General features: G+C 36.9%; 1 protein-coding gene across 4 annotated transcripts; it reads right to left on the reverse strand.

Moving 5' to 3' along the window:
• Positions 1 to 773: 773 nt before the first annotated feature.
• Positions 774 to 16,193, reverse strand: LOC109206299 (coiled-coil domain-containing protein SCD2-like). Of its 4 annotated transcripts, XR_002064817.1 has the most exons (18): positions 15,539 to 16,193; positions 14,878 to 15,050; positions 14,391 to 14,466; positions 14,184 to 14,225; positions 14,025 to 14,087; positions 13,583 to 13,632; positions 13,443 to 13,470; positions 12,931 to 13,005; positions 12,743 to 12,853; positions 12,596 to 12,656; positions 11,816 to 11,932; positions 11,604 to 11,722; positions 10,942 to 11,011; positions 5,084 to 5,125; positions 4,607 to 4,647; positions 4,087 to 4,213; positions 1,574 to 1,740; positions 774 to 1,262 (listed from the first exon to the last, which is right to left on the reverse strand). XR_002064817.1 is itself a non-coding variant. In XM_019369118.1 (17 exons), the coding sequence occupies exons 1-17, from the start codon at positions 15,944 to 15,946 to the stop codon at positions 1,192 to 1,194; spliced, it is 1,674 nt and encodes a 557-aa protein (XP_019224663.1). In that variant the 5' UTR covers positions 15,947 to 16,192; the 3' UTR covers positions 774 to 1,191. The 4 variants fall into 4 exon arrangements, 1 of the variants encoding a protein (XP_019224663.1); XR_002064819.1 differs by lacking the exon at positions 4,607 to 4,647; XM_019369118.1 differs by lacking the exon at positions 1,574 to 1,740 and having other exon boundaries at positions 15,539 to 16,192.
• Positions 16,194 to 17,632: the final 1,439 nt, after the last annotated feature.

Raw genomic sequence — 17,632 nt, forward strand, 5'->3', positions numbered from 1 at the left:
AGACTTAACCCCTCTGGCCCAAAGGTTACGGATGCAATTCGTAACATTAAGTATACCCAGAGAATAATAATAATAAAGGTTGGTCCCTTGCGTATATCTCTCTTGTTACCTTTCAAGAAAACTCATCATTATCACCAAAGAGATGACCCTTTTTATTCCTGGCGTGCCCTCATTCTTGTCTTGGCTATAAAGGACTACACACCAACATAAGTGATGTGTAAGAGAAGACTCATTACATGAAAGACAAAAACTAAAGCGCATGCCAAGGTTATAGATACCCCATATCTATAATTGTACGTTCGTGGAGACCTGTTTCAACTCAATAATTTTAGCTACCCTGTGTTCTACACAAGATCTAACAATGGCCATCTTCCCTCTTTCAATTCCCACCACGAGCAAAATGACATCCCTTTCTTGCTTTTCAAAATTCTTCTTTTGCTACACGTTTGAGCCTGTCTCATACTATCTCATTCCTATATTGCAGTTATTCTTTCCTGTCTCGCACCAGTTATAGTAACAGCCTTGTGAAGCTTGCTATGCTACTTTACTAACACACCAATGAAAGCATTATAAGAGGGCTTTATTCCCAGAACTAAAACATAGTGATCTCCAAAAGAATTATGTCATCAAGCGTCCCTCCAAATTTAACCTGCTGGGTAATTACATGCAATCTTTAGTCTGTCTGATCAACCCTCATAATACACAAGTTATGGTTTTGCATAAATTAAACAATAACATCTGAGTGGAAACAGTATTTACTGTTAAAAGGTAACTATCATAAACAAAAATAGTGGATATTAATTATAATATGAAGTCACTATAGTAGTGACAGTATCTAAATCCCGAGACTTGGAACTAAGCAAATCAATCTCAGAACAACAAGCATAGCCAAATCCTCCTTTCTAAATACAGTTCACTTCAGAATTTATGTACGGTCATCCTCAAGATACTCATGTTTGTACTAAACAAAAACCTGTGTAACCTTAACTAGACCCCTTCCCTTCCTGTTGGGTCTAAAAAGAAAAGATTGGGACTTTGTATTACATGACTCTTGAGAAGAATACTGTTGTAAGTGGAAAAGGAGAGTAAGAGACTCTTGTATGCAGTGGGTAAAATAGAGAGCGGGCAGTAATATTAGACTGCAGGGAAGTTTTCTCTCCAGTAACAGGAGAATCTCAACCAATGCCCAATTTATCTCCGAGATGATTCCCATAGTTTTTGTTCAATGCCCAATTTCCTTAGCTCCATCAGGCCTTGCTCAACTAAAATATAAAGTGTGAACTATTAGAAAATGAATCAGTCTTTATATGTATAAGAGTTTAGAATTACAAGGAAGGGATCATAACTTCTAAGACAATTCAAACTAAAATATTTCAAACTCCAAAACAATGTATATACTACTTATTTTGCAATTTATATTTTGAGTGTATCATCTACATGCACAGACAACCTTATTTGTGGGAGGCATATACGTACCACTTAATACTTAAATCTTACGGAAAAAAAGGCAATATTTGCCCCACTACTCGAAAATAAGCTACATCTACCCGCTTCAGTTTCTTAGTATAACTACCTCATATGTTTCTCTGACTCTCCGAAATATCGTTGGGTATGTGTCGGATCCTCCAAAAGTTGTGCATTTTTTAAGGATCCAATACGAGTGCAGCACATTTTGGAGATACACGTTGGCAAGCCTACAATGACTTGAAGAGACCTGCCTTACTTTAATTTAAAACCCACCTATAATATCCCATATCATTAAAAAGGGGTAAGTAAGTAATTAACTAAACAAAATAAAAAGAGAAAAAGATCAGAGAGGTGCCGTAGCCCAAGGCTTAGGCAGAAATGCATCAAATTATGTTTGAAAAAGGGTGAAAATAGGAGATTCTTTGCAAAATCTCAAAGAAGCAAGATCTGGGAGGGGAGGCGGAGCATTACAGCTCCTGCACATAAAAACAGGAGCTATCACCAAGCCTTAATGAAATAAAGAGGAGGAAACTTTAGAGTCAATTAGTTCAAGTTGAAGCTCCAGTAACCGTGATTCTTGATTCTAAGGGATTTTCTGTCCATCTTAGGTTTCTTTTTGTGGAGAAGAACAAGGTAAATTGAGTTTACTCAATACCTAATTTATTATTAGCTATTGTTCCGTTAACTAAAGGGAAAAAACTGGAACTTAAGGTATTTTGGTACATGAACTTTCTACTAAATAATAAAGATTTCTATAAGTTTAAAGCAAGCGCTCTACTGTAGAGAGTATAAGTGCTTATTAAGCACTACGTGTGGACAAGAGTACAGTTAATTAGTATGTCAAACAAATCAGATTCTTTTTTAGTAAATTAGTTGGTTAGCAGAAGATAAGTCATATGCCGAGGAATGAAAACAGGGGAATGAATTAAGTTTAACAGAACTTAACCGATTATACGGGTACTCGTGGAGTTAATACATAAATTGGTTTTGTAACGATATAGGTAGTTGAAGTCAAACGAAGTACTCGCAGCGACAAGTTCAATATTTCGACATGAGTACGTTGAGTAGTAACCTTACCGCAGTTTGTGTTTCCATAACTTGCATGATTTACACATAATTGCATATATGAATATGTTACCGCCTAGTTTGAATTTGCACGTGCGACAAGTCCTTTACTTGATATATTAGAGAAATGTTTATTTAAGATGATTAGCGTTATTTTAAATGTTCTCAGTCTACTAGACATATTTTACCGTTACTTGAGATATGATTATTGTTACCGATTGAAATTACATGATTTAAATAAGAATTGAAATGTCCTGTACTTTTTTTTTAAAAAAAAATTTCATACGAGTATCGACTGATTACAAAGACAAACGTAAGTGGAGGAGACTTTGAAGGATCCCGTAGCTAACGACATGTTCCTTAGACTGGGTGCACCTTGTAAATTACGGATAACCAATTACTGGTATAACCCTCGCTAGAGGAAAGGTAGAACCAACATACAGTTACCGATTTCCCTCGAGTAGGGACTACCGTTATATTTGACTTCTTGCGAAGAGGCCAATAGTTATAACGATTACATGATCCGTTCCCGGAAACCTCCCAAAGATGAATATTTGATATTATATGGTGTTTGCCGAGCTTATTACCGAATTGTTAATTGATTTCTATTTACATGAAACACATAAAGAGACTGATTATTGTTTAGTGTTTCTGAAAGGGCATTCTTAGGATATTTTTTGTTTAATATACTAGCATGTTTTCTGACATACCTCTCTACCTTCACAAGGTAGGGATAAGGTCTGCATACACTCTAACCCCAGACCCCACTAGGCTTGCCACGTGTATTTTATAAGTTGGGATGAAGGATGTAACAGGTGAGGGGAAAATATGGTCCAAAAGTGCAACGGTAGGGTAGTTATACTAAGAAACTGAAACAGAGGTAGATGTAGCTTATTTTCGATGGGAGAGGAGCAAATATGACCCTTTTCTGTAAATCTTATTGTTGTCTTTTGACTTATTGCGGGAGGGATATACATCTTTTGAAAGAAATAACCATATTTATTTACATATAAGTACATCAAATTATTCTGTTTATTCAACATATATTAGAAAGCTTGCATAACAACTTCATCTACTAAGCAAGATTTATTCTGCCTCTTTTAGTAATTTATTATACTATTTACTTTACCTTTTTGGCTAATTCATCGTGGAACTTTTTATTTCAAGAAAAAGTAATATTGTAGGAGTCTTAAACTTTTCAAAAGTCTCAGCAAAGCGTAACTAAGTAATTTTAGCTCCTGCACCCTAAGCTTGTATCCGCTTCTATGTTAACATTTCTCTCAATCTTGTCGTCCATGCATATTTGCAACAAATATAGAAAAATAACTTAGAGATTAATCTACTGTGACATTAAAAATTCGAAGCATGACATAATTTGAAACTAATGGAGTAGTACCTTGTTTATTTTACCAACTTAAGTTTTCACAACACATTTAAATAAATATTGTGTGCAATATAATAGAGATCACATGGTGGTCTAACGAATTAAGTACTTCTAGACATGGTTTATCAAAAAAAAACCTAGATAACAGGCTTTATAGGTGTGGAATGTACCATCAACAGCATCATGAGAAGTTGGTGCGTGCCCGCTGCGACTACTCCAAAATTGAAGTCTTTTATTGGCTTTATCCTCCTGTATACCATGGGCTTTGGCTCTCCTCCAAAAGTAAGTTAGCCATGCCTAAGCAAGTGAAATTTTGAAGCAAGCTTAGCGTAGAGAAAAGGAGCAGAGCAGTGTGAACTGAAAGATGTAATTCATCTCAATCTCAATGTTGTCCGGATAAGAACAAAGTATGCTGAATTTTCAGAACTCTCCTATTATAGTGTGATAAGATACAGATTCCTGTTTAAGTGAAGAAAAATGTTATTTTGCAAATTGGTAATTTATATTAAGACGTAGAATAGAACTGTTTTCACATTTATCGCACTTAGTTTTGGAGAGAAGTAAGCAGACTTGTGATAAAAAAAAAAAGGAAGTACTCAATGACAAGATGATTAAGGATCCTAGCTCGCTGGATTTGTGGTATAACTCGGAATCAGCAAGGTAAATGTAACTACAAGATGTATTATATACCTCCTTGAAAAGGACATCTTCAGACTCCTCAGGGCTGAGTTCTGAAAAATAATGAAAATTTTACATAATATTCTCTCTAAAAAGGATTCCAAAAAGCGGTTACAAGATCAAGGCATTGGAAAACTTATTCAAATCAGACAAGACCAGGGATTTGCCAAAACAAGCTCAAGATAGGCACACCGTTCTTTTGCCATGTCTAAGCCGATGATAAGTATGTAAATAAATAGATAAGTTTGGATGAGCACCTCGCTGTTTTCCATGTTTAAGCTAAAATCAAAGTATAAAACATAAAAAATTAAAAATAAAAATTAAAAATCCAAAGGAAAGAAAATTATAAATTTTAACAGAATGGGTTGCTTGTTTATTCCAGCTAGTTAAGTAGGATTCTGTGAGAGGGGCAATACTTTGATAAAGGAATCTAAAGACCTAAATGCAAAAATTGTGTCCTCACTAGAATGACAAATCAGATGGACTTACCAAATGCCTCCATATACTTCGGATCAATTGGTGATTTGATGTCTGCAATAATTAATTCAAATAACAAAACACAATCAATCTAGAAGGATCATACTTCTGTAGTTAAAAGAGAAGATGACTTTTAGAATTGTAGAACAGATGGAAGGAATTAACAAAAGAAAATATATAAACGAGCATCTGCATTTAAAATCAGCTGACAGGTTTGCATATGCCACAACATAGAAGATCTTATTATTGAGAAGGTAAACCTAGATGTGCTAAAATATCATTTAAATCAGGCGATTAAACTATAACATGCTTACTACTCCAGTTGACTTTTAAGTCAGTGGTCTTCTCTAACTGACCAGCAGAGAAAACATTTGTCAGTCAATCTATGAAAAGTGCATAGTTGCGGGAGAGCTCAACAGTACATTTTACATGGTCATTAACAGTGCGTCAAAAGGACAGGAGACCAAGTGGTGCACTAACTTCAAGGCACAATCTGCGGTGAGTATTTAAATAATAATAAAAAAATAAGAAATACATATAGATATGAAATAATAACTTTAAAAAAGTACATTAAATCATATATAAATAAAAAAATAAAATGTACACGTTAATCTAAATATCTAGGTGCAATAAAATGTGTACATCACAAACGTTAAGTCAACAAATAATCATTTTAGGAAAGAAGGGCAAATACTTAAGATGCTACATATGTTCTGTGGTGTACATTGCAAAGAAACCAAAACATGAAAGTCAAAGATGCAACAACTACTACGCATCAGTTCCAAACAAGTTAGGATCCACTATGTGAATCCTTACTTCTCCGTTTTAGCTCAACTCATGTCATGATCATACAAAATAAAAATAAAAGTGAAAGATAAGTTAAGAAGTTCTCTAACAAGACTAAAACCTATTCCCAACTAGCTGATATCACCTATATGCATCTTTTCTTTCATTGTGCCCTATTTTTAGCTAAGTCTGTGTTAAATAGCTATGTAAACAGCGTAAATTAGTCCGAGTACCACATAAAATAGAAGTAGGATATGTATTATATAAATAAAGCTCATTGTATTATAATTGAATAGAATATCAATAATATTTTGCTCCCGTGCTTTCTCAAATGGTATCAGAGCAATCGTGAGAGATTTATCGCTGTGCATAAATTTCAGCGACTCCGAGAAGAGAAATCAGTCAACCGGAAGTCTTTTTCCGGCAAACACAGGTCTGTCAAAAATCACTATTTGTCAGTATTGTGCAAAAACCAACACCACCACAAAGTAGATCGGCCTTCGGTGACCAACCCATAAAAAATCTCCGTCAGAAGACCCTCCACGCGCCCTCACGCGCTGCCGGAAGAAAATTTCCCGGCAAAGTTCCGACGTCACACGCCAGCGCCTGGGCACCTTCCGGCCATTTTTTGGCGACAACTCTTCAGGACAGCTTGTTCCCCTTGCAATTCCGAGCCTACCCATCCAATTCAACCAAATTTTAACCACTTTTATATTTTTCGGCGTGAACAATAACTTCTAGAAAACTTTCTGATTTTCCGGAGTGAACATTATAATGTCATTCGTATCAGAAGCCTTTGACTCACAATCCATTGGATCCAATGCAGATGGTTTCTTTACCGGATTATATTGAGTTCCTTCGGTAAAAAGCATGTAAACAGACATCTTCAGTGATAGCTTCCGTTGTTCAAATAGGTAGTAGCGTGACTTGTGTCCCCCAATCTTCAACCTCCAAGTCTTGGGTCATTGATTCAGGTGCCTCTGATTATATTTCCGGTAACAAATCTCTTTCACTACTATATTTTCAATCTCAATCTCTTTCAACAGTCACAATCGCCAACGGGTCACAAACCATGGCAAATGGAATAGGTTAAGCAAGTCCATTTCCTTCCTTACCTTTAGATTCAGTTCTTTATGTTCTCGGCAGTCCTTTTAATCTCATAGTTGTTAGTCGCTTAGTCAAATCACTTAAATGCTCTATTTTATTTTTTGATGACCTTGTTTTTATACAGGACGCAGTATGGGGCGGATCATTGGTACTGGGCATGAATCAAATGGACTTTATCACCTTATCCTTGCTTTTATCACATGAACTCACATCTTGTCTTTCTTCAACAACTTGTCATGATACTGGTGGGGACATCTCAGTTTGTCAACACTTCAAAAAATGGTATCTGGATTATCTCACTTGTCCACTCTAGAGTGTGAGTCATGCCAGCTCGGGAAGCATACTCGCTCCCATTTCCCTCGGTGTCCTGATACTCGAGCAGTCACCTTTCACTTAAGTCCATTCAGATGTTTGGGGTCCTAATCGGGTGAGTTCTACCTTGGGATTCCACTACTTTGTCAGTTTCATTGATGATTATTCCCAATGCACTTGGATATTTTTCATGAGAAATCGATCTGAGTTGTTTTCTATTTTCCAAACCTTCTACACTGAAATTCAAAACCAATTTGGGGTTTCTATCTGCACATTTCGTAGTGATAATGCCCTAGAGTATTTGTCTTCCCCATTTCAGTAGTTTATGAACTCTCATGGAATCATTCATCAAACATGTTGTTCGTACACATCTCAACAAAATGGGGTAGCTGAAAGAAAGAATAGACATCTCATTGAAACTTCTCGTACCCTACTCATACAGTCTCATCTTCCGTTGCATTTTTGGGAGGATGCAGTTCTCATATCTTGTCATCTTATTAATCGTATGTCGTCCTCAGCTATCCAGAATCAAGTTCCATTTTCTGTCTTGTTTCCCCGCACACCTTTGCTCTCTCTTCCACCCCGTATCTTTGGGAGCACGTGCTTTGTTCATAACCTCACTCTAGGAACAGATAAGTTAGCTCCTTGTGCTCTTAAGTGCGTATTTTTGGGTTACTCGAGAACGCAAAAGGGATATCGATGTTATTCACCTGACCTCCAGCGGTTATGTCCGCTGATGTTACCTTCTTTGAAACCCAGTCATACTTCACAGGTCCAGTTGATCACTTAAATATTTCTGAGGTGCTACCAGTTCCATCTTTTGGAGATTCAGGCACTATTTCCCATTCATCTTACTCCATAATTCCAGCTCCACCACCTACATCTCCAGTTTCAGCTCCACCACTTCTGACTTATCATCGTCGCTAGCGCCTAGCATTTGACCCAGCTGATTCACGTCCTGCACCTGACCCTGCTCCTACTGCAGACCTGCCTCCTCTTAGTCAACTAATTGCACTGCGAAAAGGTATACGGTCCACACTTAATCCTAATCCTCACTATGTCGGTTTAAGTTATCATCGTCTGTCATCACCCCATTATGCGTTTGTATCATCTTTGTCCTCTGTTTCCATCCCTAAGTCTACAGGTGAAGCACGGTCACATTCAGGGTGGCGAAAGACTATGATTGATGAGATGTCTGCTTTCCATACGAGTGGTACTTAGGAGCTTATTCCTCTTTCTTCAGTTAAATCTACTGTTGGTTGTCGTTGGGTGTATGTAGTCAAAGTTGGTCCAGATGGCCAAGTGATCAACTTAAGGCTCGTCTTGTTGCCAAAGGGTATACTCAGATATTTGGGCTCGATTATAGTGATACTTTCTCTCGCGTGGCTAAAATAGCATCAGTCCGCTTTTTTCTATCCATGGCTACTGTTCGCCATAGACCTCTCTATCAATTGGACATTAAGAATGTTTTTCTTCACGGTGATCTTGAGGGTGAGGTTTATATGGACCAACCACCTGGTTTTATTGCTCGAGGGGAGCCTAGTGGTCTTGTATGCCGATTGCGCAGGTCACTCTATGATTTGAAACAGTCTCCTCGAGCTTGTTCTGGTAAGTTCAGCACAGTAATTCAGGAGTTTGGTATGACTCGTAGTGAAGCTGATCACTCTGTATGTTATCGGCATTCTACTCCAAATCTCTGTATTTATCTGGTGGTTTATGTTGATGATATTGTTATTACCGGCAATGATCAGGATGGTATTACTAGTTTGAAAACCCATCTCTTTCAGCACTTTCAGACTAACGATTTGCGCAGATTAAAGTATATTCTGGGTATTGAGGTCGCTCAATCTAGCTCAGGTATTGTGATATCACCAACAGAAGTATGCCTTGGACATTCTTGAGTAGACAGGAATGACAGGTTGTAGACCTGTTGACACTCCTATGGATCTGAATTCTAAACTTCTGCCAAGACAGAAGGAGCCGCTTAGTGATCCTGCAAGATATAGGTGGCTAGTCGGTAAATTAAATTACCTCACAATGACCAGACCTAACATTTTCTTTCCTATGAGTGTTGTGAGTCGGTTTATGGATTCCCCGTGTGATAGTCGCTGGGATGTAGTTGTCCACATTCCTCGGTATAAATAATCAGCTCCGGGCAAAAGATTATTGTTTGAGGATCGAGGCCATGAGCAGATCGTTGGATACTCAATGTTGATTGGGCAGGATCACCTTTTGATAGACATTCTATGTCTGGATATTATGTTTTAGTAGGATGTAATTTGGTATCTTGAAGAGCAAGAAACAGAATGTGGTTGCTCGGTCTAGTGAAGCAGACTATCGAACAATCGCTATGGCAACATGTGAGCTAGTTTGGATCAAACAGTTGCTCAGGAGTTGAAATTTGGTGAGATCGGGAAGATGGAACTTATGTGTGATAATCAAGTTTCCCTTCATATTGCATCAAATCTGGTGTTACATGAGAGAACTAAACACGTTGAGATTGACTGTCACTTCGTTAGAGAAAAGATACTCTTACGAGATGTTACTACAAAGTTTGTGAGGTCGAATGATCAGCTTGCAGATATTTTCACCAAGTCCTCACTAGTCCTCGTATTAGTTACATATGTAACAAGCTCGGTACATATTATTTGTATGCATCGATTTGAAGGGGAGTGTTAGATAGTTATGTAAATAACGTAAATTAGTTTGAGTCCCACATAGAATAGGAGTAGGATATGTATATAATAAATAAGGCTCACTGTATTACAATTGAATAGAATATCAATAATATATTTCTCTCGTGCTTTCTCACAGTCTGCATTGATTCTAAGAATTTGCAGGTTTTTTGGGAACTTCCTTCCATGTGATTTTTGGTCTACCCGTCCCCTTTTAACACTTTCATTCACCATATTTTAACACCTACAGACATGTACAGTAGGTCGATGTAGGATATGACCGAACCATCGTAAGCAACCTTCTCTCATTTATCCTTAGTGCGTGCTACTTGCACCTTCTGGCGAAAGTCAGATGCAACCCCCAAATTTTTAAGAGAAGCTTGCAACACTAAAAGTATTGGGGTATTAACCCCGTGAGATTCTTGTCCTTCCGAGAGCATTTAGTCTGCCTCCCATAGGGTGAGCCATGAGGTGAGTCCCAGCTTGTGATTCCCAATTTTGCCGTGAAAATTACTGGTTATTGATATGAGAGCTCAATTTATTCTTCAACTTTTTCATGAGAACATGTGGAGGCAGGCAACCAATTACCATTTTATTTTTTAACAAACAAAAAAGAAAAACACTGCAAGACAAAGCTGTCATGTAAAGTTTCTGCATTACATAACAATGCTGTACCATTTGATTCCTACCATATAGAAGTCAAAGACATAACGGTACAGGCGGATATCTACATTAGGATAGAGGGTATAAACAGACCTAAATTTTAATATTTAGATTTATGAGGCAGAGCATTTCAAGCAGCAAACCACAATCCTTAACCTTAGAGTCTCCATTGACAGATTTATAAATGCGCAAACAATGACAGCTGATTAGAGCATGCAACACATACATTTATTTGCAAGCAGGGCTTAAGGAAGTTCAGATATCTGTACAGAAGCATCAGAACATATCAATAGTTAATTACATGTTTAAGAAACAAACGAGAAAAACCTGAAATTGATGTTCGAGTGGAGTTTGGACGTCGTTGCTGAGCCAGTGCAAGCACTATGGCATCCTCAACCTGGATCAAGGATATCATTAAATGGTAATGCAGTGCTTTCTTCCACCTAGAAAGGAGAATAAGAGAATACTAGACCCTGGTGGACAATGTTTCTACTTGCAAGTGATTATTTACACCCCCGCCTCTTCTAGAAAAAAGTAGCAACAGAATTGAATGGAGTAGATTCAATCCCTATCAATATGCACTTGATAATATGCACCTGATGTTGGCCCATGCCTTTATCCCTCGGCTGAACACCATAACTATCATAATTCCACCCATCCTAGTATAAAAGCAATGATTTTCACTTTCTGTAATAACTACCTGTGATCAATATGGTACATATTCAGAAGGTCTTTTCTTATTACCAATTCTTTTATTAATCTCAACTTATGATGTAACAAATTCATAATACCAATCTATATCGATCATATTCTTCTTAAACTGCATAAGTGGAAATTTCAAAGTTTAAATTGATCACTGACTTGGTGATCAATTAGTACTGGAAGCTAAAGTTTAGAAACAGGGCAACGAATGCATGTTGTATTTTGTTCAAGGAACCAAAAAAACACAGAAGCAAGAACTAGATAATGACTCTAGTTATTAGAGTAACCTTCAAGGAAACAAGTTCATTCAAGCCCATTTCAACAGAAAGCATGCTTTCTATATTTCCTTCTCCAGTGAGATCATTCAAATCCTGAACAAGATTACCCCTCTCTGGATTGTCATAACCTGCAAAAGAGAACACTGATTAAGAACTCATCAATGCCCATTGAAACATTCTACCATTTACACAGACAAGTAGCTAGGTTTAATCATGCTTGCCTTTTTCCAAAAATTCTTCCTTTGCCTTTTGTCCAGCAGAGATAACCAATTCAAAAGGAAGAGGTGCGAAGGATGACCAGTACTCGTGTTTTGAAGCAGCAATATCTGAACAAATACCTGGAAGAGAACAAAGAGCATCATTAACTTTACACTCAAAACTGGTAACACTTCTTATATACAAAGCACTAAGACAAGAACAGAGGGGTACACGGGGTCAACGCTTACAAAAAATAAAGCATTGAGTGGACACAAATGCAATTAGAACCTAGCAGCAGATGGAGCATTCATGTGCGGCAAAATAGCAAAAGAAGTATTCAATTGATGCAATCCATTACGAAAAGTCAATCTCCTTTTGTATAGTTGTAAAACAATGTAATGATAGTTAATTTGCATTAAGTTTTCTAAGTGAGGTTACTGGCACTGATATCACTTATTATATATTCCCTCTTTGCATTTGTCACATTTGGAGTAAAAAGTGCTTCCGTACAATCTACCAATATTCAAATGCGCTATTGTAATTTTTGCGTCTCATTTGTTGATTCTCTATCTCTTATGTACTTTTTTGCATCTTTTTCGAAAGCTAAATTGACATGACTTGGGGGACTTCATAAAACCATTTCAAGTCTATAACTAATGATCAAAGGTTGGTATGAGCAGCATAGACAGGAAATGTCAAAGGAAAAAGGAAAGGGTAGAGGTCAGGAAAAATTGTTTTTCTACTTCAGACAGTAGAGATCTTGTGTAACTAGGAAAAAGACAAATCTCTGATGCATTACTTACCAAACTGAGCTGCTAAACCCCAATAACGTGCAAGCCAGCATCTTTTAAGAACAACATCTTCCTGCAATATGAATATGCCAGGAAGTTAAAGTATTGTAATGAAAGTTTATAATTATGAAAGCAGTATCAAAAAGTGCAGCTAGATACCATCTCATTCTGGGTTAAAACCATCCTTTGTGTCATAGAGCGTAGAGTTTTAACCTCAGATTCAGCCACTTGAAGTTGATATACAGCAGCAGCTGCGTCATCTTTTGCTTTCTACGTCAAACATAGTATTAAAAAATTAGATAAAACAAACCAGACCTTCAGTAGAATTACATGGTGGTGATGTTCACCTGGACATTAGAACAGAGGTTTGCAAGTTCCACATCTATCCCATTCTTGGCTTGTTTTGCGTCTTTCAGTGCAGCCTGCATCAATTAATCTTCCGCAATGATTGAAATTGTAAGCAGTTACACAGACAGAACAATGCTGATGTAACATGTGGGCATGGTATTCAAGGAAGACTCAGACAGATTAACTTATAAAGAATAACATAAACTTCTACTTAAAAGTTTATTGAGAATAAGGAAATGAATATACTCTACCATGTGTCCATACTAAAAGTAATCATATGGCTCGTGCTACTCTGACCCTGTGTTTGTGTCTGTATTTTCCTAAATATGTGGAGTAATGTCTAGCCATACAGGCCAAGATAAACTTTTTCTTCTGTATTCTGCTATTCATTCGATGATGAATGATTTTTAGTATTTTATGCTTTTTAAATAAACTTCCTCGCAAACAAAAAGCCAGAGACAAGAATCAGCCTGACAAATTAATTTGCAATTAACTCAATATCCCCACTGACCTCCCTTTGGCGCAAAGAGGCTTCCTTCCTGCAAATGGTAAAAAATCTTATCATGATATATATATATCCACCAAAAACAAATCTTACCATGGTATTAACACAAAATTCAGTGCAAATATGAATACGTGGAAGACTTTTACCTGCTTAACAACTTTGCTTCTAAAGATGCTCCTTCTCCAAGTGCTGCAACCTGATGCATAAGAAATGCCTTTCAACTGTCAGATGAAGTTTAAATTGAAGATGCCCATGGTGCATAAGTCATAAAATAAGCATCAATAACATTTATCCACAAAATTTCCAAATAAGGTGTTTATAATCATTATCATCTCTCTTCTTTTTTTGTGATAAAGGACGTGTTCATACTAGAATGACACGCTGATTATGTTTAAGGTTTTCGCTTCTTACTTATCAAAATACAAAGACAAAACATAAGTTTATTGCTTTCATTCTCTTTCAGGTAAACAAGTAAAATTCCACTAATGAAGCACTGAGGCTCTTATACACTGGAGGGGAAAAACAAATGAATTTACAAGTTTTTCAGACAAAGGATTAGTACACAATTTGGCATAACAATGGCATAACCTGTTTCTCAAGCTCCTTCACTCTAGCTTCTGCTTCATCGTAACTCATTTCAGCACCTCTAAGCTGCACAAAAAAATTCGCAACTTCAGTATAAACACATGCAGAGATGCATGGCTTAATGCAAGTAAAGCAGAGGAAAAGAACTGCTGAAACATGCACCTTTCCAAGCAGATTTTCATTTTCTTCTTGTAGCATATCAAGCTGCCAAAAAAGTAAAGATTAGAGCACAAAGGAGGCACTGAAGTCAAGTGGTATATCCAAGTGTTTACATGCATAAAGAGACAGCAGGTACTTTACGTGTCTGATGACTAAATACTATGCATGTAAGAATAGAGAGGTATCAATTTGATAGCAAAAAGAACATACTTCATCATGAAGCGCAGAAGCTGCACGGTTATCTACTGTATCTTTCAAGTTAAATTGTCTTAAATCTGGCGAGAATCTGCATTACAAGTTAGATGATGAGTGCCGAGAAAAGGAACTGAATCTTGCTAAAGCATCTTCTGCATATATATGGAGGAAGCTCATGCGCCTTAAGACACTTGCACTGCTTCAGTCTTGCCATTAACAGAACTACACAGATGAACAGAAGGTTTAAGCCAGTCCAACATCCTTTTGAACTGTCATAGCAATGGCATACAATCAAAAGGCAAATATTTTTAGACTTAAAAAGTTTATTAATGACACAATTGCAAGAACTTGGCAAACTATAGAATATGTAACAAGCAGAAGATACAACACACAAAAGAAAAGAAAAAACACATGTTTTAGACCCTTTGCTCCAGCTGCTTGTTCGTGGGAATGTTAGACTGAAAAGAAAAAAAGGAAAAACAGAAAAAGAAGCTCATTATACCTTTTCTCTCTCAGCTTGTTGGTTGGAGGCTCGATTGGGGTTATAGGTAAAGGAGTCTTCACAGGCTGTCGGGTACTTGGTATTGATGGTGGAGGACGAGTTGGCACATTTGCTCTTCCTGCTGATGTTGAACGAAGAGACGACGGGGCTTCCTCGACAAAATTCCTAGCTAGCTACTCACAGAAGCAGCAAATGGAGACAATTATCATACAGAGGTAATTACAACTCAAACTAACATGCCACTGCATATGCTCATCTATATTAAATTTGTTTAACTGAATCCCCTCCCTACTTTACATCACAATTTTTAAAACAAACCCAGAATTATCCAAAGAGATTTAACGACTAGCCAGTCTCTTGAGCTAGAGCCACTTTCTGAAGGGAACCAACACAAAGATTTTCAGAGCTTTTTTGCTATACGGTTGAAGAACAGAACTTATATAACTGAAATCAGTTACAAATGCAGTTCAATTTGGACACATTCATACTGGATTATACTTCATTATCTATGTAGAAGTGAAATGCTGTTAACATTTCAGAACTCTCCAGTCTCCATCAACACAACAGCAACGCTGAAGCTAAATCTCACAAAGTAACACACACACACACACAAGGAAATGTAAATCAAGACTGGATAAGCAGATCGAGGTCTTGATATTACCAGAGGGGAAGATGATCTATTATTATTGAGCTTCGCGGACTGAATAGCCGCAGCATTAGTGTTGTTGGTAGCATTAGTGTTGCCGGTAGCACTAGTGCCGTTGGACCGGGAAAAAGAGGGAGGTGCAAATCGGAATCCAAGATCATCATTATCATCATCGTCGTCGTCATTACCAGCAGAAGCAGCTTGTGAGGCCATGACTTGAGCGAGGCGCTGGGCAGCAGCTTTTGCAGCAACATTCTGAGTGCGCTTAATGTTGGACATCATGCCGCCGGAGACTGAGGAAGACCGGCTATGATGATGTGGACGTCCAGGTGATGAAGACCCGGAAGTCAGAGTCGGAGCTGCTCCGGATTCGCTGCTCCATTTCCTTAACTGCCTCGGACTTGCTGTTCTCGCCCGATCCATTTTAATACTAGTTGTTGATGAGTTCAGTACAAAATTATTTGGGTTACGAAAAGATGAGGGAGAATGTAGGTCGAAACTAGCTAGATTTGGGGGTTCATTATTACAGAAGCTTCTCTTCTCCGCCGGAGAGATTGACGGAGACAGATATTTGCCTTGTACAGTTGGAGCCCGGAAAACTTGCTTGGTTGGGCGTCTCTTGTTTTTCTTCAGGGAAAAGGTCCAAATTTACCTTGAATATTATGGCATATAACCTCGGTTATATTATTCGGTCAAATTATCCCCTTTGTATCTAATCTCTATTATACTATCGAGCCAAATTAATCACTACCATCAACAAATTTTTAAAATCACTCCGTTCGAGTGACCCATAATCTCTTAAATTATTTTAGTTTAGTTACTCTTTTTTCTTCTTAATCCACTATTTTCAAAATAATTGGCAACTTGGCATTTACATTCTTTTGTAATTGAAAAAAAAAAAGAGAAAGAAATATTAAAATAATACAGGGGTTAGTAAACAAAGTATAGTAATTGAAGAATCTAAATTAGATAGTTTGTTTAAATTTCAAAAGTATTTACAACACCCCAACTTTAATGAATTCGTTCCACCAAAGGTTTGAAGACTTTGCAAGTATTAGTGATACAAGTTGAAGTTCCTTGGAGATTTTATATTGTCGAATTCAGCTTTGCATTAATCAAATGTTTATGTATTATGCAACTCTTAAGTTAGTCGACCGAACTCTATACTAACTAGATAATTACAAAATATATTCGAATATATTACATACATGATGAGTAGACACATATAATACATAACAAATAGATCTACAAAATTTCGCGTTGTGTATATGGTTGAATAATTATAAAAATTTTAAACCACTTCCAAAAAATTATCAAAAAAAAAAAACCTAAGAATCTGGCGAAATTCTAGTTTTATGGCAGTAAAACGCCAAAAAGAAGACAAGTGATGCAATGGTAATTAAAAATTTCAAGAACAATTTGTATAGTTTAGTACCTTTAGGGTTCACATTAATAATACTTTCTGAAAATAGTGGATCAAGAAAAAGAACAACTGATTTAAATAAAAGGGTTTGGGAGATTTTGGGTTACCTAACGGATTGAGGGGTAATTTTTAAAAGTTTACTGATTGTAGGAATAAATTTGGCCGAATAGTATGACAATAGGGATAAATTTGGCCGAATAATATGACTGTAGGAATAAATTGGACGAATAGTATAACGAAGGTAAAATGTAAATAATATTCGAAAGTATAGGGGTAAATTTGGATCTTTTCCCTTTTCTTTATGTTTTCTTGTACTTTTCTTTCAAACTACTAATACTTGCCCTTTTATTTTTATTTTTTTGGGGAACATGAGTTTGATGAGTCCGGAACCAAAATGTTGTTATTTTGGACTCAAAATACACAAATAGGTGTAAAAAGTTACCATACTATGTATAACTGCACCGTTAATGTATAGCGCCAAGTTTTTTGGCGTTATACTGACACACAGATATAGCACCAGAAAACCTGGCGTTATACCCTTTTTTTTTGCCCCAGCAATAATAGCAGAGTACAATAATTCAAAAGCGTATAGTGCCAACTTATTTGGCGCTATATATGTAAAAAAAAGTCTTCCCGGCTATCCATTCTCTATATAAAGAGGTTAGAATCGCATAGAAATGCATTCA

Source organism: Nicotiana attenuata, unplaced genomic scaffold (assembly GCF_001879085.1).
Source record: "Nicotiana attenuata strain UT unplaced genomic scaffold, NIATTr2, whole genome shotgun sequence".
Taxonomy (NCBI): Eukaryota; Viridiplantae; Streptophyta; class Magnoliopsida; order Solanales; family Solanaceae; genus Nicotiana; species Nicotiana attenuata.

Bases quoted from the DNA above. Each gene is read 5' to 3' on its own strand.
- LOC109206299 (XM_019369118.1), bottom strand. From the start codon at position 15,946: ATGGATCGGGCGAGAACAGCAAGTCCGAGGCAGTTAAGGAAATGGAGC. The intron at 14,467-14,877 runs GTATAATGAGCT...CTTGTAATGCAG, and splicing joins AACAAGCTGAGAGAGAAAAG to ATTCTCGCCAGATTTAAGAC. The intron at 13,633-14,024 runs GTTATGCCATTG...CTTATGCATCAG, and splicing joins TGAAGGAGCTTGAGAAACAG to GTTGCAGCACTTGGAGAAGG.